The sequence below is a fragment of the Hippopotamus amphibius genome, chromosome 1 (genome assembly GCF_030028045.1).
Source record: "Hippopotamus amphibius kiboko isolate mHipAmp2 chromosome 1, mHipAmp2.hap2, whole genome shotgun sequence".
In the NCBI taxonomy this organism is placed as follows: domain Eukaryota; kingdom Metazoa; phylum Chordata; class Mammalia; order Artiodactyla; family Hippopotamidae; genus Hippopotamus; species Hippopotamus amphibius.
This window is the reverse complement of record NC_080186.1, coordinates 193862215-193888974: the sequence shown is the minus strand read 5'-3', so window position 1 is coordinate 193888974 and position 26760 is coordinate 193862215. Positions and strand designations below refer to the sequence as shown.

The following is a 26760-nucleotide window of genomic DNA, read 5'->3' as shown; positions in this document are numbered from 1 at the left end:
TTTTCCTCAATACCATTTCTATACCTTGACTATATACATCTATTCTGTGTATCATTATGTAATGTATTATTACTGTGTTCCCTGTTAGATTCAAAGTACTTGAGGACAGGTAGTTTCTGTATATGTAACTCTTCAGCGCTTAGCATAGTTCTTGGAATATTGGTACTGATTAAATTGAGTTCACATTTCGTGATGCATAATTGTTACTTTTGAGGAACTTGATTTGGTTCATTTGACCTATACATTAATAAAATGACTAATGATTGTTCCAGATTGTTCTCTTTTAAGATATCAAAGATGTTGAGTACTCTTGTTGTCTAGGGAAATCTACTTTAGGAACATCACAATGAGCTACGTTGAGGCTTTTGATCAGGAAAGAATTGAATAGGAAGTATAAAAGTAAGCGATCAGAGGGTGAAAGACAGCAGATCCTAGGGAGGTTAGGATTTACAATCTTTGATGGTAACATCAAATCCAATACCATTTTGAACTCTAAGTTTCATGAGTGAGAGGAGGCAATAAAGAAACATAATGGGAAGCATAAAGAAGAAAAATAATTCAGATGTTGTCCAGTTTTATTTTTAGATTTACAATAAGAGAAAGTCTATTGAAACACTTTCGGGCCCAGATTATAATGTCATATGAAATAAATAAATAAATATAGAAGAGAGAAGAACTGAAATGGAAAACTAGACACTGCTTTATATTTGATAAATCCCTTAAAGTACCTGAATGCAAAGACCTCACAGTGAATCTTGAGTAATTTTATAAACCCATGAGCTACTCATAAGTTGTTTCTATATTCTGCATTTTAAATTTCAGGCTGAATCACGGCCTTTGAGCTGTAGCAAGGGTGCCAGAGATGAGAGACACCGTAAACTAGGAATGTTGAGTATGAAGATTGGGGTGTCAAAGAGCATAGACACCACTGTTTAGCAGTGTGGCTTTCTCCAAAATTTCCTTCTAAGTTGCCGTTGGTGACCAACTCATATTCAAGCTCAATCTACAAAAGTAGTGTAACACTGCAGAGCTTTTGTAGTGAAAATATCTTATTTAAGGCAAGAGAATTCTTCATCTCATTCCTATTGGCCCTCTAGGCCTTATTTGCTCCTTTCGTGTGAAGATGGCAAATAAATGCTAGAAATAGTTAAAGAAGTGTTTACGTTGGAAATCTGAATAAAAATAGTAACGGTGTTCTGAAACTTTAAAAATTTTTTCAGGACCTTTGTAGAAAACTTATTAATTATTTATTATAACAACAATATAATCTTGAAAAATGCTTGTTTTGTTAATGTGTCACTTTTATAGATTCATCACATGCTTTATCTACTTCTGAGAGAGATTTAAGATATTGTAGCTGTACTTTGGAGTCGTTATCAAGTCAACCTGATTTTTGTTTTCTTTCTGTTTTAGCCACCAGAAAGGCAGATTGTGGTTGGAATATGTTCGATGGCAAAGAAATCCAAATCCAAACCAATGAAGGAAATTCTTGAAAGGATCTCCTTATTTAAATATATCACAGTAGTAGTATTTGAAGAGGATGTTATTTTGAATGAACCAGTGGAAAACTGGCCTTTGTGTGATTGTCTTATTTCTTTTCATTCTAAAGGTATTAAAAAACAGGGAGGAAAACCTTTTTATCCTCTCTGACTATAAAACTAATAGATAAAATAGAAAAATAAAACTCATCTAGTCTTACAGATAAGTGATATTAACATTTTGATATATTTTTTCCAGTCTTTTTTTCCTGTGTGTGTTTTTAAAAACACATTTAGTGTTATAGTGTATATGTAATTTTATATTTAAATTTTAACCTAATTACATCAGGAGGTTCCCCTTCTATATCATTCATCAAAAACCTGATTTTTAATGGTGTCATAGTGTACGATCCTGTGGGTGTGCTGTATCATACTTAACCAATATCCTAAAAGTTAGATGGTTTCCAGTTTTTACTATTAAAAATAAGGTTGTGATGAACTTTTTGAATGTATATCTTTGCAACTCTAAGTTTCTTAGGATAAATTCTTGATTTTTTTAATATTATAAGCCCGTATGTTTTGCCATATAGAAAATGATCTATCATTCATCAATACATATTCATGCTTTATTTCTTAAGAACTTTATATTTGAATTTTATATTTTGCTTGCTGTCTTTTATAGATTAAACTGAAATATCAATTAAGCTTAAGTATTACTTCATAGTAAAGTCCACTAATCAAAAGTTATTAAGTGTATATCTGGAAACTTATAACCTAAGAATCTGTGAATTAAGTGAATTTTCACTAAGAACTCTAATTTAAAAGATATGCACTCAGTTATAAATGTATTCATATTAAATCATTTTTGTTATCAAACTATGTAGCTTCCAGCTATGTTAAAGTCTCACTTTAGTTAGGTGTTTAAAGAGCATCCCCTTCAGCAAGAAGGGGATGGAGCAGGCTAAGACTTTTTGTGCTCCCATAGACTATATTGATTTTCATTATTTCATAGAGAAGCCAAGGTCCTGGTCTTCTTTACAGACTGAAGTCATTCATTTCAAAGAATCTTAAAATTTGCTTATATTTTGGACTCTGCACGATGCTGTGTGAGTGTAGGTCCATCACTTGTAACAAATGTACCTCTGCGGTGGAGGGTGGTGCACATGTGGGGGCAGGGATGATGTGGGAAAGCTCTACTCGGCTCCATTTTGCTGAGAACCTAAAACTTCTCTAAAATTAAAGTCTATTAAAAAATTAAGTACACCAAAAAGATAGACATATGTATAACTGAATCACTGTGTTTATACCTGAAGCTATCATGACATTGGAAATCAACCACATTTCAATAAAACAAAGTAAAAATCAAGTAAAAAAAAAAATTTGCTTATATTTAAGGGTAAGGTGTTCTTCCCTTACTATCGCATGGTTCTTCCTATTTATTAGGTAAAAGCTAGTTATTTGCTTATAAAAACTAGGTACTATGTCAGGTCATATCCCATATGCTGCCTCTTTAACAGCAACAAAAGCAGGGTAATAACTACAAAGGGGTTTCTTATTTCCTGAATTCTGTTAGAAGGCTTCAAACCGTAGACATTGAGATATCTTTACAGTAAGCGATGAATTCTTAGGGTCTGTGAAACTAGAAGGGTTGTGATTTGTAGCCCATTGATTCTTGGTATAGAATACTTCTATTTAAATGTTAAAAGCTAAGAGGAATTTAGGAGTAAATCTTTTTTTTAACTGACCATAGCTTTTTGGTTTTCTTTTTTTTAACTTCCATAGGCTTTAACACTTCTTCCTCTACTAATTATTCTGATAATGCTACAAAGTACAGTGTCTTCACAGATATACTGTAGCATACTATAGTTAAATGCTAAAGCTGTGTATGCCTGCTGATTGTTACTCCTTTCCTTAGATATTTATTAAAATATTGTTACCTAGGGAATAATAATAGTTAACATTTATTGAGCACTTATCATGCCAGGTATTGTAATAAGTGTTTTATATACACTGTTATATTTCCTTTCCCAGAAACCTTTTTAGGTAAGACTCTTAAAATACCCCTTTACTGCTGGGAATCAGAGAATTAGAGATATTAAATAAATTTGCCCACAGTCACATAGCCTTAAAGATGGAGTTAGGGTTTGAACCCTGGTTTAAGCTCTCAACTTCTATGGTATACTGCCATTCTTAATCATATATGTTGATGGATAAAATTGGAGTCTTTTAGTGTTAATACAGAGAGTGAAGTATAGTCATTGAAATTATTTAGATTTTATTTTTAGATCTCTTACTTTATCTGCCATTTGATTTGTTTTCATTGTAATTTGTAATTTTACCAAAGGCTAGAAATTTTAAATAATTTCTGATGTGTTAACATTGACCTAGTTAACAGCAAGCATGTTCTGCTTATATATTTTATATTTTGAGTGTATCTGTTGAATGTAAATTTTTCTTTTGCTATTTTTAAAGATGCTTAAGTTCTTTGAATTATCAGCCAATTTATATGTATAAGCATCAAAATATCTTTAGTGAGGAGTTATATAAATTAAAAAATAAAAATCACCAGGTGATTGTGGTACACTTATGTTATTTATATGTAGATTTCTCTTTGTATCTGAGGTAGTCTTACCTTCTGTCAGGTGACTTTGAATAACCAGACATCAGCTAACATGTCAGTGCTCTAATTTGGGTTATGTAACCACTGGCTTGCTGTGCCTTATGCATCAAATTAAGAAAAAATAAGATTGATTTAATAGTACAAGATAAATCAAGTTTTATGTATTGATTATTCCATGTCTTATAAAGAAAGCAGTTATATGAAGTGGCATAAATTCAAGTTAAGTTATAGATGTCAACTTATCTTCAGATTATACAGAATATGTTAATAATATGTGTTCTTAGGATTTCCACTGGACAAAGCAGTTGCCTATGCAAAACTCAGGAATCCATTTGTAATCAATGACTTGAATATGCAGTATCTCATACAAGATAGGTGAGTGGTTAAGTTGGCTGAATTAAGGAAGGAAAATTAACATTTATTTAGTGTCTACTTAAGCTAACATGGTATCAGGTGTTTTATATATGTAAATTTGTGGTATTCTTAAAATAATACTTAGAAGTAGGTGTTTATACCCAGTTTTACGGATGAAGAAACTTGAGAATAGGGGAGATCAATTAGTTTGCCCAAAGTCACAAGTAGTTCCTCAGGTAGTAGGACAAGGACTTAAACCAGGTCTGTTTAATTTCCAGACCCTACTAAACCATTGAAAATTATGAACAATTTTTTCATCATGTGACTGGTGATGAAGTTAGGGCTTTACCCATTCTAACTAGGGTTTTAATGGTAAGGTGGAACCATTTTGAGAAATATTTAATGTTTAGCAATTCATTTAACAGGTCAAAAGCATAGATGTTTAAGAGAAATTGTAAAATACAAATGCTTTTATATGTATCATTTAATTGATGTTCCACTCTAATGGCTACTCTTATATTTCACCAGCATTCTATTTTATTCTGTGTTAGCATTACAATATGAGGTTATACATAGGGAAATACTGTATGAAGTGTAAGGCCCTGTAAGTTTTTTGTTTTTCTATTTTTGTTTTTTTCTTTTCTTCCAGATGGTAATATTATTATCTGAAGCTTTATAACATTTTTCCTAGGTTTACATATTAATACATATTTATATATTATAAATAAAATATATACATATATATGCATATTCATTTTAAGAAATTTAGAAAATAAAATTATGAAGAAAGGCATTTGACCCTGCCACTACATTTACTATTTTTTCATATAGAAAGCAGACATATCTGCACTTACATTTTACAAAATTAGTATCACTTTTCTCTTAAAAGACTAAACATTTTCTGACGTAGTTAAATACTCTTTGAGTAGTATATAAGATTTTTAATACTTAGGTAATATTCTGTCATTGTGGTATGGTAACTTTAACCATTTCTTTTTATACATTTACATTCCCAATTTAAAAAATTAATATTTTAGTATTCCACAGAAAGTATTGTGTATATACTTTTGTTATAATATTGCTGAATATTTACTTACAATACATTTTTTCAATATTTTAAATGATGTATTTGTTTACAAAGACATATTTGTCTTTGTATAAAAAGAAAGACTTTATATACATGCCTTTTTAGTGGTAGAACAGTAATAATGAACAGTACAGTAATATACTCATTGTGAAACAGCAATAAAATAATAAGGATATTTTCTTCATTCATCAGGAGGGAAGTATATAGTATTCTTCAGGCTGAAGGTATTTTACTTCCTCGTTATGCAATTTTGAACCGGGACCCAAATAATCCCAAAGGTAAGAGTAGGAGATTTTAAACAAGCTATCTTTTGTCACTTTCCATACTTTTGGGCCACTCTCTTCTATAATTAAATGGAAGGAATTTAAATAACTTACCGTATTCTATTCAGTTTTTTTAAGTGCTCCAAATAGGCAATTAAATTTCAATTAAAGTGTGACACTATGAGCTACAAGGCTAACTAATAATCAGGAGTTGTATATCCTGCATTTCTTTGATCTACATATGACATATCTGAGAATCATAAAGAAGAATTTTTAAATTGCATGCTTAATAAATTTGTATTGATTGGGGTAAATGAGTGATTCATCTGTGACTATTGTATTAAGTATTAGAAACTTCATGCTAGTATGCCACAACGAAACTTCTGAGTAGAAATTTTGAAATATTACTGTTTATTAATATTTTAAAGCACCCTTTGCTTCATTTTCCTGTTATCTAAAACATAGAACGTAAGTTACACATAACTTAGTCTAAAAAGGTAAGATAAATGTTTATCCTTTTTAATATTTAATATCCTGATAACAGTATTTTGGGGAATTTTGGTGACTTTATTGTACATTAGAGCAACTTTTATTAGAAACCAGATGTAGTACTATCTGTAACAGGGAACTTTTCTCATTTGTCTAGAGATAAAACTTCCTGATTGGATTGCTTGCTTATTCTGTATATTGGTTAATTTTCTAACTTAAATAATTTCATGTTTTATGGTATCTGTGGTATGCCATACATTTTTCAGAAGACGATAGCATTATGGAGTTATTTCTCAATCTTTCTTCTGCATCATTTCATATCTAACTTTGAATTCTGTGGGGCAATAGGGTAAAATGGCAGGTCTGTTAGATTTTTTGAAGAATATAGTTCAAAAAACAAATTGTCATAGATCATAAATGTTGGTATATGTTTGCTTAAATATTTTTAATTCAAATCAAACCAGTACATTATCCAACGTTTTTATAATCTCTATTCTAATTCTTAAAAAAAGTCCTCAATAATAATGTTATGTCTAGGTAATACACAATATGTAATTTTTCTTGCTGTTATGTTTGATTTATAGAATGCAATCTCATTGAAGGGGAAGATCATGTAGAAGTAAATGGGGAAGTTTTCCAAAAGCCGTTTGTAGAAAAGCCAGTCAGTGCAGAAGATCACAATGTTTACATTTATTATCCAACATCTGCTGGTGGTGGAAGTCAAAGACTTTTTCGAAAGGTAAACCTTTGTTATCCTAGTGAATACTATTCTTTAAACATTGTTGTATAAATTTTACTAAAAGTAATCAAGTGTTTAGTAAAGTGATGATTAAGAATGTATCATTTATAGATAATAAAACTGATATCATACTTTGTTAGAAAAGCAAGGCATCATTTTAATTATTTAATGTTGTTTATACAAAAGCTTACCTACAGAATACCAAGAAAGTTGTTTGATCTTCTTTCTACCTTCCATCTATGTTTCTGTCATGTGAGAAATTCAGGTAAAGATCAGCTTTTTTTTTTTTTAGAAAAATGGCCTCCCAAATGGATAGTTCATAGAAAAGAAATACCAGTGAACTCTTAAATACATGAAAGTATGCTCAAAATTGCACCCATAATAAAATAAATGTAAATCAAGTCTAAGAGATAATGACATTGAATTACTTTTTGAATTGGCAAGATCAAAAAGATTGAGGTAGTTGGAAAACTAGCACAAGCTCAAACGTTGTTAGCAACGTTTCTTCTTAGCAGTATAACTTAGCAATATATCAGGATTAAAAATTCACTCATAAACAATCATGGAAATGCAGAATAAGAACCCAATGAGGTACTTGTTTTATGTTCATTAGAGTAGCAAATATTAAGAAGTCTGCCAGTACCAAGTATAGATAATTGTAGATCAGTGGAAACTCTTATACATTGCTGGAGAGACTCTAAATTACTGAAACAGTTTTTAAAAGATTTTGGCATTATTTTGTAAGTTGAATGTGAGCATATTCTATCACCTAGCAATTCCACTTCTAGTATATGCTTTAGAAACACTCCTGCATACATGTGCCACATGGATATTTAAAAGAAACTTCAAAGCAACGTTGCTCTACTAGCTAAAGCTTAGAAAACAACCCAAATATATTTTTGATGGGCGAATGAATGAATTATGGACTATTTATACAGAGGAAAATTCTATAGTATTAACAGAGTAGTTATATGCAGCAATACGGTTGAATCTTAGAAACATTGTTCTTAGTGTTCATTGTATTTTTATACTATTTGTTATAATTACAACAGAAAATAATATAATGTCAACTACATCCGTTGTTAAATATTTGTAGATTAAAAAAATTTTTTTGGAAATATCAGTGATGGAAATAGATGGTAAAAAGGGTTATTTTATAAAAATGAGGAGAATAATTTAGCTTTTACAGTGATAGACTTCTTTTATTTTCAGATCGGCAGTAGAAGTAGTGTTTATTCCCCAGAAAGCAATGTACGAAAAACAGGCTCATATATATATGAAGAGTTTATGCCCACAGACGGTACTGATGTTAAGGTAGGATTGATTAAAGTATATTTTAATTTAAATTTTGAGTTTACCAGTGATCTCAAAAAAAGAGATTACCCTTTGGTTAGCTGTATCTAACCTTTATTCTGGATCTCTTTATTTTTAACTAGATTCTTAATCTGTTTTGTATTATAAATGCCATTTGCAGCATGAAGCCTATGGACCCTTCTTATAGGATAATGTTCTTAAATGCTTAAAATAAACCACACAGGATTACAAAGGAGACAAATTTTATTGAAATAAAGTTATCAAAATATTTAAAAACCAACCCAAAATATAGTGGGTAAGGGTCTAATAGCCACGACAGTTTCCAAGCATTGATCAGTGTAAATGATTTATTGAGAGCTTTGTCAACTATAACGTGATTTAAAAAATATAGGTGTGATTGCTGTTGGTGACAAATATGGTCTTAATTGCTTTACGTTCAGCCAGTCTGTGTCTAACTAGAGAGTTCTGTCTTAGATGTAAACCTGATCATGGAACCGTTTTTAAAAATTTTCTTGTGGATCCTCCTTGACCAGAAGATAATAATCAGATTTATAAGGCTGGCATACAGGATACTTCACTGTCTGCCCTCTGTCCTAAAAACCTTATTTCTTACATTATAAACCATACCAAATAATGCACTGTTACCTGAATACATCATGCTGTTTCTTTCCTCTGCCCTTTGTCTGTGTTTCTTACCTTTGTTTAGAGTGCTTTTCCCTCTCTTGTCTGCTTTCGAATTCATGCTGTCCCTCATCCCCCATCCCCTTTTAAATCTTTACTTTGGCAGATACTTCCTTCTGTAATTTTTTCATTTATTTGTACCTCTCCTTTGTTAAACTAAAACAATTTGAGATGGGTCACATCATATGCATTCTTGTATTCCCTCTTAATGTTCAGTATAATTATTTTTTATATTATTTGAGAATAGAACCTCACTTTACCGGTTTTTGCCATATAATTAATTATTTATAACCTCTTTCAATGTAGTGAAAATGTTCACATGTAAAATAGAAAGACGTGAAAAAATAGTCTGGAGATTGAGGTATTTTTTTATTCATTACTTTGTATTTAATTTGTTTGCTATTTTTATTTATATATATGTATTTTTTAAAGTAAAATATGTGTTTTATCATTTCTGAAAGGTTTATACAGTGGGTCCAGATTATGCCCATGCTGAAGCTCGAAAATCTCCTGCACTTGATGGGAAGGTAGAACGAGATAGTGAAGGAAAAGAAGTGAGATACCCTGTTATTCTCAATGCGCGAGAGAAATTAATTGCTTGGAAAGTCTGCCTTGCATTTAAGGTAAGATGTTATGCAGACCATATAGACCCTTATAAAAATTCTAAATTTTTTTTTGAGCAAAAAAAGTTGTTATTTGGGCTTGTAATAGGAGAGGTAAGCAGAGAAAATAAAGTGATATGTCTGAATGGTTTATGTACTTTTCAAGAGATTCTTGTGCCATTAATAAAAATATATAATAAATGAAGGCCTTTGTTTCTTCTAATTCTTTCTGTATTATATAGAAGGAAATTGTCAATTTATTCAGAAACTACAATTACAGAAGAAAACTTAACTGAAACAGTAGAGATACAGGAGTATTATTTAACATACCCCTATAACAAAATCGGTTATAAGTAATTACTCATGGACTTGATAAATGATTTTTTAAAATAAAAAATGTCCTCAGTCTTTTACCCTTTGCAGTTGATCCTTTAGCCTATTATATATAATAAAATATGTTCATGAAAGCAATACTAATACACTTATTAAAACTTTTTACTTATGACATTTGACTAGTTCTCTCAATCTGTATTATTAGGCTTTGACTATCTTGTACAATAAAGATTTAAATAGAAGTAGTACAACTTGCATCTAATAAAGGATAAACTTTACCTCATTGAAGCCTTGCCTTGGATATGTAACTTAAAGACTAGTGTATATTACTGGTTATCAAGTAAATAAATAAATTCTTAGTGCATTAATAATTTGAAGTCTCTCATTGAAGGAATCTAAACCTGAAATATGTTTTAATAGCTTTATATGAATTTTTTATATGAATTTTTTAAATTTTGAAGTGCCAGGATTCCAAAAACCATGGCTTAAAATCACATTATACTAATATGTGATGATTTGAATGTAAAATGTAGATCAGAGGATTCCTGAAGCCTGAGCAGGAAAGGCATACCTTTCAACTGTTTTCTCCCAAATAAAGTAAATTTATTTCAGGTGCTCACAAATGTATGGTTGTCAAGGTTTAAAAGATTCATAGGGGTAATTGGACATTTCCTCTGCGATATGTCTTCAAACTTTCTCCTTTTTGGATTTTTTAGGGGGGTTTTTTGTTAAAATGATATGATTTCTACTAGCACAACATTTATTGAAGCCTTTAAAAATGTTTACTTTTGCTTTTTGATTAAATGTTAATTGAAGAACTTCTTGATTTCTTGCCCTTTCTAGTCCCTTAAGCATTATTGTTCCACATCTATTCATAGGAAGAACTTGAATAGTCAGATGACATGTGCTGTATATTTTCAGAGTATTCAAGTTACGAATAAGTAGTTTCTTTGTTTTTTACTTACTTTGAAGTAAACTCAAACAGTAATATACTTTTAGGCCACTTATAAAATTTGATATGTTCTAATAAGACTGGAAAACTGTGAGTCTTAATTCAAATGAAACTTTTAAAGTTTATAATTTATTTTAAATAGCAAACAGTTTGTGGCTTTGATTTGTTACGGGCCAATGGACAGTCCTATGTCTGTGATGTCAATGGCTTCAGTTTTGTGAAAAATTCCATGAAGTATTATGATGATTGTGCAAAAATACTTGGGTAAGATTTTCTTCTTTATATTTCTTCCTCTTTACTTTTGTTACAGTTAATGTATACTAGTTGTTCAGAAACCAAATAATTGTAAACATCAAATGATCAAGGTTTTGTAAACACTCTAGAGTAAAACTCAGTGTTCATAAAATGACATCCCCAAAGACCATGCCAAATCCTGAATTATACTTTTGGCTACAAAGGACAAATCAGTTTATGACCAGTATAGATAAAGGCTTAGAGATATTTAACCGTATAGATTTAGAAATGGTATAACAGTGATTTTTACATTGATTGTTACAGTGATTATTCATCAGAATGTCTAATTTATTTGATTACTTTGTTTCTCAAGTTTTGATATGTAATTATAGTACTTAATGGTACAAAATTAACCAGAATAAATAACCTGAATAAAATAGAAATATGTGGAATTTAGAATTCTTTTGAATGATTCTGCCTTCTACATGCATATGTTACTTAAAAATAATTTCATGAGATTATCAAGTGAATGTAAAAGAAATTGTTGCATTTAGAAATGCCAGTTTATATTGACTTATTTTCTTATATCTTGATTTAGAAGACTCGAAAGACGAGAACTATTTTTAAACCATTTTAAAGTATATGTGACAAAGCCATAAAAAACTTACACTTCAAAATGTATGTTAGTAATTGGGGTCAGCTATTACAGTATATTTCAAAGGTTTGTGAACTTACCCTTAAAGTGAAATTTGGGGAACTCACTAAATTTTAGCATGAATAAATGCTAAATTTAAACAAAACAAAAAATGTGGTATAATTACTTAAGCGTGTTTTCATTGTCAACCTTATTAGCAAAGTGTAATAGAAATTTGTTAAAAATGAGCAATAGTATTTAAATAGTTTTGTAGGTGATCAGTAAAAACTGGTAAGAGATGATCAATAGCCACACAGAAGAGATAATCTTGAATTTCAGAATCTGTGTAAGTAGAAATGCAGTTACAGTGATTTACTTGAATCCAATGTGATTTATATTTTTTAAATGAAAATAAATAAGTAAATCTAAATTCATAACATCCCAATTAGTGTGTTCTATACACCAGTTTAGCACTGCTGATCTAATTTTTCTTGATCAGGATTGATTTTTTAGGTTACTTTATGTGTTGTATTTATGTAATCTCTAGATAGTTTGACTTTAACTTCTATGATTCTCTGTTATTTGTAAGTACTTAGTTTTGTCTTAAATGAACTTTTTATTTTCTTTTTGTCTTGAAGGAATATTGTAATGCGAGAGCTTGCTCCACAGTTTCATATCCCCTGGTCAATACCCTTAGAAGCTGAAGATATCCCAATTGTACCAACTACATCTGGAACTATGTAAGTTTGAATATTTTCATTTAGAAACTCCTTGGGTATTCCCCACTGGTCTGTGCTATTACAGTAAAGATTACATTTCTGAATAATTATTAGACACTTTACTATGTATGTTTTCATATGATTGAGTTTGCAGATAGAGAAGTAGATTATATGCTTTTACACAGGGCTATTTAGACTAAAAATCTTTTCTGTTGTTACAAATAAAAACCTGAAAAATGCTTAGACAATTATAGAACTATTGAATTAAGCCATAAGGATAAAGGAGGTTCCAGCAGATATGTTACTTAAAAGTTCGTGGTGATTGGTCATACAACTTTGGTGCTCTCAGCATGTGAAGGAAAAATATACAGTTATATCCTGAAGTAAATTAATTAGACCAGCATTGCCAGAGTGTGTCATAAATTCTAGTGAAAGTTACTGCTTCAAATTCACCTATTACTCGGGTGAGTTGACCAAATGCTTCATATTCACTGCTTAGGGCTTTACGTTAGTGTATTAAATATTCTGAGGAGTCCTGACTGGGGCAGAAGGGGGGGACAAAAATACTTAATTTTGTCTTAAACCAATATTTCCAAACTTATTTAACACTAAACATGTTTTTGGGTAACTTATTCTACAGGGTTGTGTTCCATATCTCACAGTTTGGCAAATGTTAAATTATACCCTACCATTCTTACTAATACAGTTTTATCTTCCAGTAATTTCAGTTTGAAATACTTTTCTTTTCACATGGACAAAATAAATATAGGAGCTTTATTTTGTTTGATTTAATGAAATCTCGGTCTATAGTAATCTACACTACCGGGCAGATAATTAATGAAGTTAGCGGGTTACAGTCCATTTACTTTTATCCCAGAGTTAGCATAGTCATCTCTAGAGAAGAAACAGATTTTTTTTTTAAGAACTTTTATTGAGATACAGTTAACAGACAATAAACTGCATATATTTAGAGTGTACAATTTGGTATTTTTTTTCTTATTAGTAATGTATACATGGCAATCCCAATCTCCCAATTCATGCCCCTCCAACCCTCCGCACTTTCCCCACTTGGTGTCCATATGTTTGTTCTCTACATCTGTGTCTCTGTTTCTGCCTTGCAAACTGGTTGATTTGTACCAAGAAGCAGATATTGTATAGCTTGATATTACTCCTCCTCCAGCCTCTTAAATTCTTTTTAGGATTTGGTTTGATAAAGTTAAGACTAATTGTTACAAGCATTGTTCTTCGTGGGGAAGATCTTGAAGTGGTAAAAGATGGTTCTGAATAAATAATTAGATGTATTAATGTGAATTATATAACACAAATCTTTGTCAGAAAATTGAGAACATTATTTTTTTTATTTTAGGATGGAACTTAGATGCGTCATAGCCGTCATACGTCATGGGGATCGAACACCAAAACAAAAAATGAAAATGGAAGTGAGGCATCAAAAGTATGTTTAAAGGGGAATAACTTAATCCATCAGGAGATAATTTAATATTTCTGCTAGGTGCTTAGCTATTTTGATTAATACATCATAGGGTGTAACGTTCGGGCTCCATCTCAGGGGCTGAAGTTTGTGAGGCACAATATTGAGTCCTATTTTGAGCTATCCTCCTTTTTCTGAAGAACAACAGTGTCTAAGAGGGAGCTGGATGAGCTGAAACCATGGATAGAGAAGACAGTGAAGAGGGTGCTGGGTTTCTCAGAGCCCACAGTGGTCACAGCAGCACTGAACTGTGTGGGGAAGGGCATGGACAAGAAGAAGGCAGCTGACCATCTGAAACCTTTTCCTGATGATTCTACTCTTCAATTTGTGGACAGACTGTTTGAGGCTTTGGAGGAAGGCCAAAGCTCTAGGCATTCCAAGTCCAGCCGTGACAGGATCAGAAGACGAGAAGAGCTAAAGGAAGTGTTTGGTGGTGACTCTGAGACCTCCAAGGAATCATCAGGAGTAAAGATGCGACGTGTACCACATTTCGAGGAGGTGGAAGAGGAGCCAGAAGTAATCCCTGGGCCTCCCTCAGAGAGTCCTGGCATGCGGGCTAAACTCCAGATCAAACAGATGATGGAGGCAGCAGCATGGCAAATCGAGGAAAGGAAGAAACAGCTGCACTTCATTAGCCTCCCTACACCTCAGCCAAAGACTCCTTCTTCCTCCCAACCAGAGTGACTTCCAATTGGCAACACTGTTCAGCCCTCCCAGGCTGCCACTTTCATGAATGATTCCGTTGAGAAGGCAAGGAAAGCAGCTGAACTACAAGCCTGCATCCAAGCCCAGCTGGACCGAAGCCAGAGCTCATCGGCAGTGCCAACATGGTGGGCCTAGCCAATCTCCATGCTATGGGCATTGCTCCCCCGAAGGTGGAGTTAAAAGATCAAACTAAACCCACATCACTGATTCTTGATGAACAAGGTCGAACTGTAGATGCAACAGGCAAGGAAATTGAGCTGACACACCGTATGCCTACTTTGAAGGCCAATATTCGGTGTGTGAAGAGGGAACAATTCAAGCAACAGCTAAAAGAAAAGCCATCAGAAGACATGGAGTCTAATACCTTCTTTGACCCCCCGAGTCTCAATTGACCCTTCCCAGCGCCAGAGATGCACTTTTAAATTCCATGACAAGGGCAAATTTGAAAGGATTGCCCAGTGATTACGGACAAAGGCTCAGCTGGAGAAGCTGCAGGCAGAGATCTCACAGGCAGCTCGAAAAACAGGCGTTCTTACTTCAACTAGGCTGGCCCTCATTGCTCCTAAGAAGGAACTGAAGGAAGGAGCTATCCCTGAAATTGAGTGGTGGGACTCTTATATCATCCCCAATGGCTTTGACCTTACAGAGGAAAATCCCAAGAGAGAAGATTATTTTGGAATCACAAATCTTGTTGAACATCCAGCCCAGCTCAACCCTCCACTCGACAGTGACACACTAGTTACTCTGGGAGTATATCTGATCAAGAAGGAACAGAAGAAACTTCGAAGGCAAACGAGGGAAGCTCAGAAGGAATTACAAGAGAAAGTCAGGCTGGGCCTGATGCCTCCTCCAGAACCCAAAGTGAGAATTTCAAATTTGATGCGAGTATTGGGAACAGAAGCTGTTCAAGACCCCATGAAGGTAGAAGCCCATGTCAGAACTCAGATGGCAAAAAGACAGAAAGCGCATGAAGAGGGCAATGCTGCCCGAAAACTTACAGCAGAACAGAGAAAGGTCAAGAAAATTAAAAAGCTTAAAGAAGACATTTTACAGGGGTACACATATCAGTTTATAGAGTTCAAAATTTGAGCAACCCAGCCAAGAAGTTCAAGGTTGAGGCCAGTGCTGGGCAGCTGTACCCGACAGGGGTGGTGGTACTGCACAAGGATGTCAGTGTGGTGGTAGTGGAAGGGGGCCCCAAGGCCCAGAAGAAATTTAAGTGTCTTATGCTGCATCGGATAGTGGGATGAAGAGACATCTAACACAAAAGGAGATGATGAGGAGGAATCTGATGAGGAAGCTGTGAAGAAAACCAACAAATGTGTACTAGTCTGGGAGGGTACAGCCAAAGACCGGCGCTTTGGGGAAATGAAGTTCAAACAGTGCCCTACAGAAAACATGGCTCGGGAGCATGTCAGAAAGCATAGGGCTGAGCACTGCTGGGACCTTGCACTGAATGAATCTGTGTTGGACTCCACCAACTGAGACTACTGCAAGCCCTTGCCTCTCCCCTCCTGCCTTTGTCTCTTCAGTCCTCTCCCTTATTCTACTTCCCTTATTCTGCTACCCAGCCCTACTTGTGTGTGTGAGCTCAGAACTGTGCCAGGCTGACATTGGGATGAAGGGAGAACACCTTGCTCCCTTCCCCAGACAGCCTAATGGCTGCCCTTTATTCCCCTTATGTGAATATGATTAAAGAGTTATTTAAAAAAAAAATCATATAGAAAAACTGTTTACAACTATTTCTTAAACCACTGGAAAAAAATAAAATTCATTTTAAATTGTGAATATCAGCATCTGAAAATTACTGTGGCAGTATCTGTAAATGGTCATCATCCTCACGTAGCTTTTATTTATTGTTGTAAAGGTATTCTATTTAGTCTTGGCTTATTATTTTCTTATATTGCTTTCTGAGAATCATTAACTTCTCAACCTTCTAGATGAAAATTAGTAGAATGAAAGTTTGTTTCTTCTGTTCAGTTAATCTAGTGATTATTAGTTCGATATGCTTTAGCAAAATACTAAGTTTTATCAATCAAAGGTAGGGGAGCAACGTCGTATAGTGAAAGAGGACACACAGTATCTGAAGTCCGTAGACCGCAAGTCCCATATCTATTATTATTTGTTTTAGTCCCGTATGTATCATTTATTATAGTTAATTTGTTTTAGTTTATAGAGGTAATATTGTTGCAAACGCCTAACAGTATTCTGTCTTCTTTATAAGATTCTTTGATCTTTTTGAAAAGTGTGATGGATATAAATCTGGGAAACTAAAGCTCAAAAAACCAAAACAATTACAGGCAAGTGCATTTCATTTCTTATTGGGTTTTAAATTGCTAATGGCAAAGTTACATAAAAATTCAATTCTTTATTTTACAGGAAGTGCTAGATATTGCACGACAACTTCTAATGGAGTTGGGACAAAATAATGATTCTGAAATTGAAGAAAACAAGTCAAAACTTGAACAACTTAAGACTGTGTTAGAGATGTAAGTATCTTTTTGAAACCCTTAATTTTGATAACTACTTACAGTGCTCTTTTTTTTTAATGTGTGACTTTTCATGTTAATTTCCTTTACAGTTTGATCTTTTTCTCATTATCATTGTAACTGAGGAGAAATTAGTGGAAGTCTCATAAGAATTTTATTTTCACTAATGAGAAAAGAGATTGTTGTATTAAAGGTTCTATTTTAGTTTTACTTTTAATTTTGATGAGAAGATCAAAAGAGGGCATCACATTTGGATCTTCTATGAAGTGCTACTTAGGATGAAGCCCACATTGCTAAGCTAACCACAGATTCAGTGCTGTTTAAATGAAAAATAATTTTGAACTATGTTTTAATCAAGTGAAATTGGTACCACCAATATTTCTCTTATAAGCTTTACTTCTTTCACCATTTAAAATCATTATTTTTTTAAGACACATGCATTTATGTTTTTATATGTTTATATACTTTGTCATCTATTCAAAATTCTCCAACTTTTATAGACAACTTTCATTATATTTTTATTTTTAATGTGGTTAGAATAACTGCCTAGGGTACAGAATTTGTGCTAGGATATTTTGAAGAATTCAGCAAGGTAATTACAAATAGAAGGCATTAATATGTAAGATTTAGTTTTTGTCTAGGTGGATTTTAGCTTTTCTTGAGGAGGTTGCATTGTATGCTTATAAGATATTGTCTGTTCTGTTTGCCATTTTATTTTTCAGGTATGGTCATTTTTCTGGAATAAATCGCAAGGTACAATTAACCTATCTCCCCCATGGTTGTCCTAAGACATCTAGTGAAGAAGAAGGTATGTCACTATTAATGCCTTTTGTGTTTTAATTATATGTAGGGACTTACTACTCATTGTTGATTACCTTTGTAATCTTCTAATAGTTTAGGGGCTGGCATGCTGAATAGAGGAAAAATAACTTGGAGTTTTGTTAACTATGCCTTCTATCCTTTAAATGAAAGATTTTTTACCTTTTGTCCTTTAGGTAAAGGATGCCTGTTATTATTTTGAAAACTGCTTAGTACTTCTCTTTAACTCTTCAGAAAGCTTATTTATTTACAACTAAATGTTACTTAATGGCTTCCTATCCCATACAGTATATGCAGGAAGAAAGCTCAAGAAGTACGAAAAGACTATTTGAAAAAATATGTAATCACCATGTTTCTAAAATACATATTTTTCTCCACCCAATAAATCAGAATAGGCATTTAAAATTAGTCTCCTAAGAGCAATAAGCACAAAAGTGCATAAGTTCATTTACTTTTCAAAAGAAAAATGGGCAGAGGTGGGGAAGCCCTTTTTTTGGAAAAATGGAGATGCCCTATACAATAATGACAATAATAATAATTAGTCTTGCCTATCATGCTGGCAAAGTGTTTTCTTATTCTTTTTTCAAATGGTAATAAAGAATGCTGATGAGAATACAGTGTGACAGGATTTCAGTCTACTGGTAGGTTTGTAAATTGACACAACTCTTTGAAAAGTAATTTGGCAATATGTGTCAGAACTTCAGTGGACTTCCCTAGTGGTCCAGTGGTTAAGACTCCACACTTCTGCTGCAGGGGTGCATGTTCAGTCATTGGTTGGGAAACTAAGATCCTGCATGTCGTGTGGCATTGGCTGGAAAAAAAAAAATTCAAAAACTTTTCATATGCTTTGACTTTAATTCTACTTATAAGAATCTATCCCAAGGGAGTAATCAGATTGAGGGAAAGATTGTTTTATAGGGATATTCACAATGGCATTATTTATAGCAGCAAAAATTGAAGTAATGATTATTTTAAATGCAAACAGAGATTTGATTATGTTCATCTTTATATATTCTAAAATTTGATATATTGCTCTCGTCACAACTTGTGATTTATAGCAACACAATTTTTTATATTTTGATATTTATATCAAAAACATTCTATAAACAACTATAATTGTAAAGTCAATTAATTGCCTTCTATAAATGAATGTTGGCTTGCATGGTAAAGCACATATAACTACTAACTAGCCCTAGGGGAAAGGGTGATTTTCTCTCATTTTTAATGAATTATCAAATTCTTTAGTGCTTATAGTGCTAATTTTTATTTTATTTTTTTAATTTTTATTTACTTATTTTTTGGCTGCATTAGGTCTTCGTTGCTGCGCAGGCTTTCTCTAGTTGTGGAGAGTGGGGGCTACTCTTCGTTGAGGTGCATGGGTTTCTTATTGCAGTGGCTTCTCTTGTTGTGGAGCATGGGCTCCAGGCATGCAGGCTTCAGTAATTGCAGCACGCTGGCTCAGTAGTTGTGGCACATGGGCTCTAGAGCGCAGGCTCAGTATTTATGGTGCGTGTGCTTAGTTGCTCCATGGCATGTGGGATCTTCCCGGACCAGTGATTGAAGCCGTGTCCCCTGCGTTGGCAGGCGGATTCTTAACCACTACACCACCTAGGAAGTCCCAATAGTGCTAATTTTTAAATGACATTTGTTTCTGGAGCCCAACATAGATCTTAGGACATGATAAAGAGCAGATCAAAATTAAGTATAGAAACTCAGACCTCCCCTGTAATGAGAAAATACTTTGGTCTGGAACATACAGATTCTACAACTTCAAACTTAAAAAGCTGTTCTTGGCTATATTTTATTGTATATCTCACCCATAAATTTATTTATTTATTTAAAAACGATTTTTTTTAGTTAATTTATTTATTGGTTGCTTTGAGTCTTCGTTACTGCACGTGGGCTTTCTCTAGTTGTGGCAAGCTGGGGCTACTCTTCTTTGCCGTGTGTGGGCTTCTCATTGCAGTGGCTTCTTTTGTTGTGGAGCATGGGCTCTAGGTGTGCGGGCTTCAGTAGTTGTGGCTCAAGGGCTCAGTAGTTGTGGCTCGAGGGCTCAATAGTTGCGGCTTGCGGGCTCTAGACTCAGTAATTGTTGTGCACCAGCTTCCTGGACCAGGGATTGAACCCGTGTCCCCTGCATTGGCAGGTGCATTCTTAACCACTGTACCACCAGGGAGGTCCCCATAAATTTAAATTATAATAAATATTAAGCTTTGTCATCTCCCATCTTCTTAAAATTTATGCAGATCACAGATTACTAATCATAAAAGTATGTATATCTTCTTCACTTCAGGTAACATTACATTTTGTGTGACAGCACTTCAGGAGGCTCTTAATATAAAGACAAGATCTGACTGCTGTGATCAAGAAGCTCTTAATCTAGCGTATCTAGTACAACTAAGTACGTTGGGCAAATACCATTGCTCTAATACCATTATGAGAGCAGGGAAGGGAGAAGTTTCCTTTCAGAAAACTGGGAAAGAGCCTTCTTTCTGTAGTGTGGGAGAGATTTTGAAATTTTAGTAACATTTTAACAGGTGGAGCAAGGGGTATTCCTAGCAGAAGCAACAGCCTACAAAGATAGGTGTGCTTAAGGAACAAAAGAATTTACATGAGGGCCACATTCCACTGCAGAAGAGACACACAGAAAAAATTAATCTTGAATTATGTCTGTTAAGTAAAAAACAACTTCACATTTACTTTATCCCTTCACATGTATCTTAGACAGCCGAAGAGAAGAGCCATCCTTACTTTTGGTTCTAAAATGGGGCGGAGAACTAACTCCTGCAGGCAGGGTCCAGGCTGAAGAACTTGGAAGAGCTTTTAGGTGTATGTATCCTGGAGGTCAAGGTAAATCTTGGAGTTTCTTTAATTTGGTTAAATTCATATATCATATTTTCAAATCCTAATATTGAAATGTTATTAAATATTTATAGAAATACAGTGAAATAAAAATATAGCTTAAGTGATTTGAGGATTTATTTTCAGGAGATTATGCAGGATTTCCTGGTTGTGGTTTACTAAGATTACATAGCACCTACCGACATGACCTTAAAATATACGCCTCTGATGAAGGACGAGTCCAGATGACTGCAGCAGCTTTTGCAAAGGTATAAATAAATGTTTTTTAGAATTATTAGAATTTACATCTACTACAACATTTTAAAAGATTTTTACTAAGGTAATATTTTACTATTCTAAATTTGAAACTTCTAGCTAAAGCCCTGAAATGGCAATAAGTTTTGTTATTAATAAAGTTTATTGTAAATAGTAACCTTATGCCTTGTGAAATTCAGCATGTACCAAAATAATTAAGATACCTTCTATTTTGCATACTAATTCTTAAATATGTTTTGGCTTTTTAAAATGTGTTTAGGGGCTGTTAGCTCTAGAAGGAGAACTTACACCCATTCTTGTTCAAATGGTGAAAAGTGCAAACATGAATGGCCTTTTGGATAGTGATAGTGACTCTTTGAGCAGTTGTCAGCAGCGTGTGAAAGCAAGACTTCATGAAATACTTCAGAAAGACAGAGATTTTACTGCTGAAGATTATGAAAAGGTGGGTCTTAGCAAACTCTTACATTGTCAAATATTGTGTGCACTTACGTACAGAAAAGTGCGTAAAACATAAACTAAGAGCTTATCATATTATAAAGCAAAGAGTCATATCACTAAACAGAGAAACAGAACGTTGGAACAACTCTAGCCTCTGTGTGCCCCTTCCCAGTCGCAGCTCCTTCCCTATCTGCTAGAAATAACCACTATCTTAAGTTTTTATAGTCTTAGATCCAGAATGCTTATTTGAATAACTGCATCTGTAGCTACCATAGTCTCAGTTGAGGGTATTTTTTAAGCTTCATGTAATGGAATGTTTTCTTTTATGTCTGACTTCTTTTTCTCAATATTATGTTTGAAATTCATCCATATGTTTGAGAATTTCCATAAGTAATTAATTTTCATTTCTGTGTAGTATTGTTTTCAGAGGTTGCTAAACTTTTTCTGTAGAAAAACAGGTATTAACACTTTAGGCTTTGCAGATCGCATATAGTTGCTTGTTGTATTTTTTTTTTCTCTTGTAAACCACCTTTTAAAAATGTAAAAATTATTTTTTAGCTCATGGGCTATCACAGGTCACTTTTGGCCCCTAGGCCATAGTTTGTTCATCCATATTCTATGAATATACTCCAATGTATATATGCTTTCCAATATTGTTATAGTTTGGGGCTGTTACTATTAATATACTGCCATGAATATCCACATATGCCTCCTAGTGTATATGAGCATACATTTCTCTTTGGTATATTCTAGGAGTGGAAGTGTTGTGACCCACAGTGTGCTTATATTTCTGTATTAGTAGATGTTGTTGAACTGTTTTCCAAAGTCATTGAAACAATTTATTCTCCCACCAGAAGTCCATGAAAATTATCATTGCTCTACATAGTCTCTATGCTTGGTATTTTCAGACTGTTCAATTTTGGCTATTCTGAAGGTGAATGTGTAGTAGTTCCTTATGTGGTTTTAATATTCATTGACCATTTAGGTATCTTCTTTCATAAGGCCTACTCTTAAGGTCTTGTCCTTTTTTTCTACTGGTTGCTTGTGTTTTTCTTACTGAATGGTAGAATTTCTTTGTATATTTTGGATATGAGCTCTTTGTTATATGTATTCTAAATACTACCACCTACTCTGAGCCTTAATGATTTCCTTTGATAAGCAGAAGTTCTTATTTTTTATGTATTTCAAGGTCAGTTTTTTCCTGTGTGTTTAGTACCTTTTAATGTATTATTTATAATACCTTTTTCTAACAAGGGGTCATAAGACATTCCCATATATGATCTTCTATAAACTTTACTGTTTTTCCCTGCACATCTGAAATCCAGCTAAAATCAGCTTTTGTGTGTGCTATTAGATAAGGATGTCAGAATTGATATTTGCCCCCAATCATATGTACATTCAGGTGTCTCAGCACCACACACTGAAAAGACTATCCACTTTACATTTTTTATATTTACAAAAATTTATTTGATGGGGTTAAATTACTTGCCAAAGCAAAGTTTCAACAGTGAAAATTGAAACTATTTGTCATTAATGGCTTTTGTTAATTGCAAAAAACATCACAAAGGCATTTACAGGGTGGTTAAGAGCACAGCTCTTTAGCCAGATTACCTGCTTTTTTATCTCGCTCTTTATGTAAAGCATACTAGTGGTTTGATCTTGGGGAATGTGCTTAACCTCTGTTAAGTTCCTCATCTGGAAAAAGTGATGATAATAATAGTTTTAGGGTTATTACATGTCAATTTATGTCAAATGGTTAAACCATATTTGCAAATACCAAATAATTCAGCAAAATGTCATTGTAAGTTAGAATAAAATCTCTTAAGTTAGGGTACTTCTGTTAGAGTTTCCCTGCAGATAATCTAATGTTAGTTAAGGTTTAGGATTTTTATAACATGGAATTTTGAGGTTATTTCCTCCTTGATCTTATTTCTGTATTTTGGGGATCATCTTAATTTGTAGTTTGAAAGTCTCCAGCTACTGGAAAATTTTGTATATTGTTCTCTTGGCCTGTTGGGCATAACCAAATGTAAAAATATATACTTTATTCATTTGTAGCTTACTCCATCTGGAAGCATTTCTCTTATCAAATCAATGCATTTAATTAAAAATCCTGTGAAGACCTGTGACAAAGTGTATTCCTTGATACAGAGTTTGACTTCTCAAATCAGACATCGAATGGAAGATCCCAAATCATCAGGTAAATATTGTTTTCCTTAGATCAGAAAACAAAAATCACTATCCAGTTGCTATAAACATTTTTAAATAAGATGCACCAATCCTAAAAAAATCAAGCCTTTAATGCTATATCTAGGTATAATTTGAGTTAATATATATCCAGCAAAAGAATAATAGTGAAGTTATAGTTGCTTTTATCCATGATAGCATGAAAGAGATAATAATAATTACTTGATTAATTATGTAGCATTACCATACAGTTGAGCAGCAAATAGGCAGCATAATAAAAAGGAGCAAGCAACAGGAAGGTGATCTGTGCTCTGGCTCTGAGACTAGTTTAGTTAATAAAACTTGGGCAACTGATGTGTATAACATATGGAAAGGTCTTTTATAAAACCAGTTCCTAACCCTTTATTCAATAGTATATGCCTATGATAACATTTCCTAGCTTGCTAACAATTTTACCTTTGATATTTAAAGAAGTTTCTGATTACCAATTTTTTATATATATTCTTTATCTGATTTTTAAGTTTAATATACTAAAAATGTTATGTTGTTTTAGATATTCAGCTTTATCATAGTGAGACCTTAGAGCTCATGCTACGTAGATGGTCCAAGTTGGAGAAAGACTTTAAAACAAAGAATGGAAGATATGATATTAGTAAAATCCCTGACATATATGACTGTATAAAATATGATGTCCAACATAATGGTTCCTTGAAATTGGAAGACACAATGGAATTATATAGGCTTTCAAAGGCATTAGCAGATATTGTTATTCCTCAGGTAAGTAATTCCTGCATATTAATTTTCTTGTACTGTTATATAGATACTTTAAAAATGTCTATCAGTGGATAAAAGATAGTGGGTTTTCATATCCCAGTAAACCTATAACTTTAAAAAGGAAAGTAAGTAATTATGAGTTTATATTTTAAACTTTTTGTTACATTAAATCATTTGATTTTTTTAATAGTTTGTAGTGACTTTTTTCTCCATTTTTATTTTTATTTTTTAAAATTTTTGTTGGAGTATAGTTGATTTACAATGTTGTATTAGTTTCTGCTGTACAGCAAAGTGAATTAGTTATATATGTACATTTATCAACTCTTTTTTAAATTCTTTCCCCATACAGATTATTACAGAGAATTGAGTAGAGTTCCCTGTGCTGTACAGTAGGTCCTTATTAGTTATTTTATATTTAGTAGTGTATATATGTGTAGTGAATTTTTAAAATTTAAGAATTCATACTCTTAATAATAATACACTAACAGCAAACAAAACAACTGAAAATAGGATGGGATAAATCACTGAAGTATTTATTGGGCATTTATTGTGCACCTATCAGCACTGTACTATGGGAATGTGTGCAGAGTGGGAGAAAAAGGTATTTGTGTCCCTATATAAATTTTGGAAGTTTTTTTACTTTATGTGAAAGGATTTTTAAAATGATATTTAGAGGTCAGAATGTAAGTAGTTTTTTGTGGGATATGGTGGAGGTGGAAGGGGGGTCTTTTCATTATAAGAGAATAAAAATAAAGGTGTAACCAAAATTCAGGTAACTAAAATGTAAACAGAGAATCAGATTTATAATAAAGAGTCAGGTGACAAGTTAAGAGATATGTTAGAAGAAAATAGTTGCAGAGGCCCTTTGGAGAACTTTTTTCAACTCAGATACTAGAAGATTATTTGGATGTTATGAAAGGGAGATTGGAGTAGATCAGACATTCTAACTGTGAACCAAAGTTAAAAAGCAGGAAAAATGAAATACAGTTGATTCTTGAACAATGTGGGTTTGATCTGTAGTGGGCCCACTTATATGCAGACTTTTTCAATAGTAAATACTACAGTACTGCATAATCCACAGATCCACAGTTGGTTGAATCCGCTGTGGATACAGAAAAACAAATAAGTTGTACTGGAATTTTCAATGACATGGAAGGTTGGTGCTCCTAACCTCCACGTTGGCCAAGGGTCACTGTACATGAAAAATATAAAGATTTTGTATAAAATTAGCCTGACTTAAAGATACTCATATATAGAAAACAGTAGGGAGGTTCCTTAATAACTAAAAATAGAGCTACTGTATGATCCAGCAATCCCATTCCCATATATCCAGAAAAAATAAAAATTCTAATTCAAAAAGATACATGCACCCTAATATTCATAGAAGCACTATTTCCAATAGCCAAGACATGGAAACAGCTGAAGTGCCCATCAATGGATGATTGGTTTAAGAAGATGTGGTGTGTGTATCCACACACACAATGGAATATTACTCAACCATAAAAACAAAATATTGCCATTTGCAGCAACACGGATGGACCTAGAGAACATCATACTAAGTGAATTAAGTCAGAGAAAAATATTGTGATACCACTTGTATGTGGAATCTAAAAAATACAAATGAATCTATATTAAAAGTAGAAAAAGACTCATAAACATAAAAAACAAACTTAAGGTTACCAAAGGGGAAAGGGAGAGGGAGAAAGATAAATGAAGAATATGGGATACAAACTACTATATATAAAATAGATAAGTAACAAGGATTTATTGTATAGCACAGGGAACTATATTCAATATCTTATAATAACCTAAAATGGAAAATAATCTGAAAAAATATATATATATTTATAACTGAATCACTTTGCTATACAATTGAAACTAACACAGTACTGTAAATTAACTACAATTAAAACTATACTTCAGTATCCCTTTCCTAATCTTCACAAAATGTCCAGGAAAAACTAGAGACTTTGTAAAACTGGGAATTCAGAATTAACAACTTACCTGTGAGTGTCTGTGTACATGTTAAAGTTTAGCTTATTCTTTCAACATAAAAGAGCAACTATTTATTTGTTTGGTCAGTGTATATAATGTAGACAATTTTAGGTATATATATCAGTGATTCGCAAATAACTTCTTTTTAAAAGAGAGGATAAAAATATCTCATACTTCAAGAATATGTCTTTGGGCCTCAGTTTAAGAAACACAGACTTAGAAAACAAGGACTGACATCTTTCTGACAT

The 26760-nt window shown here is 33.0% G+C and overlaps 1 protein-coding gene and 1 pseudogene across 20 annotated transcripts in view; both read left to right on the top strand.

Moving 5' to 3' along the window:
* The window catches only part of PPIP5K2 (diphosphoinositol pentakisphosphate kinase 2), a 76259-nt gene that overhangs the window by 11985 nt on the left and 37514 nt on the right, over positions 1-26760 (top strand). For 15 of the 20 annotated variants that reach the window (XM_057738066.1, XM_057738099.1, XM_057738084.1 and 12 more), the window contains exons 3-19: positions 1414-1609; positions 4383-4473; positions 5732-5817; positions 6876-7030; positions 8243-8344; positions 9487-9648; positions 11055-11176; positions 12419-12520; positions 13866-13952; positions 16918-16993; positions 17073-17182; positions 17905-17990; positions 20726-20851; positions 20990-21111; positions 21378-21560; positions 23615-23756; positions 24297-24520. In XM_057738066.1, coding sequence (XP_057594049.1) covers positions 1450-1609; positions 4383-4473; positions 5732-5817; positions 6876-7030; positions 8243-8344; positions 9487-9648; positions 11055-11176; positions 12419-12520; positions 13866-13952; positions 16918-16993; positions 17073-17182; positions 17905-17990; positions 20726-20851; positions 20990-21111; positions 21378-21560; positions 23615-23756; positions 24297-24520 — 2136 coding nt within the window. In that variant the 5' untranslated portion in view covers positions 1414-1449. The remainder of the gene's footprint in view (positions 1-1413; positions 1610-4382; positions 4474-5731; positions 5818-6875; positions 7031-8242; positions 8345-9486; positions 9649-11054; positions 11177-12418; positions 12521-13865; positions 13953-16917; positions 16994-17072; positions 17183-17904; positions 17991-20725; positions 20852-20989; positions 21112-21377; positions 21561-23614; positions 23757-24296; positions 24521-26760) is intronic. The other 5 variants (XM_057738057.1, XM_057738031.1, XM_057738115.1 and 2 more) reach the window with 2 other exon arrangements.
* LOC130855147 (U4/U6 small nuclear ribonucleoprotein Prp3-like) lies at positions 14139-16178 on the top strand (annotated as a pseudogene).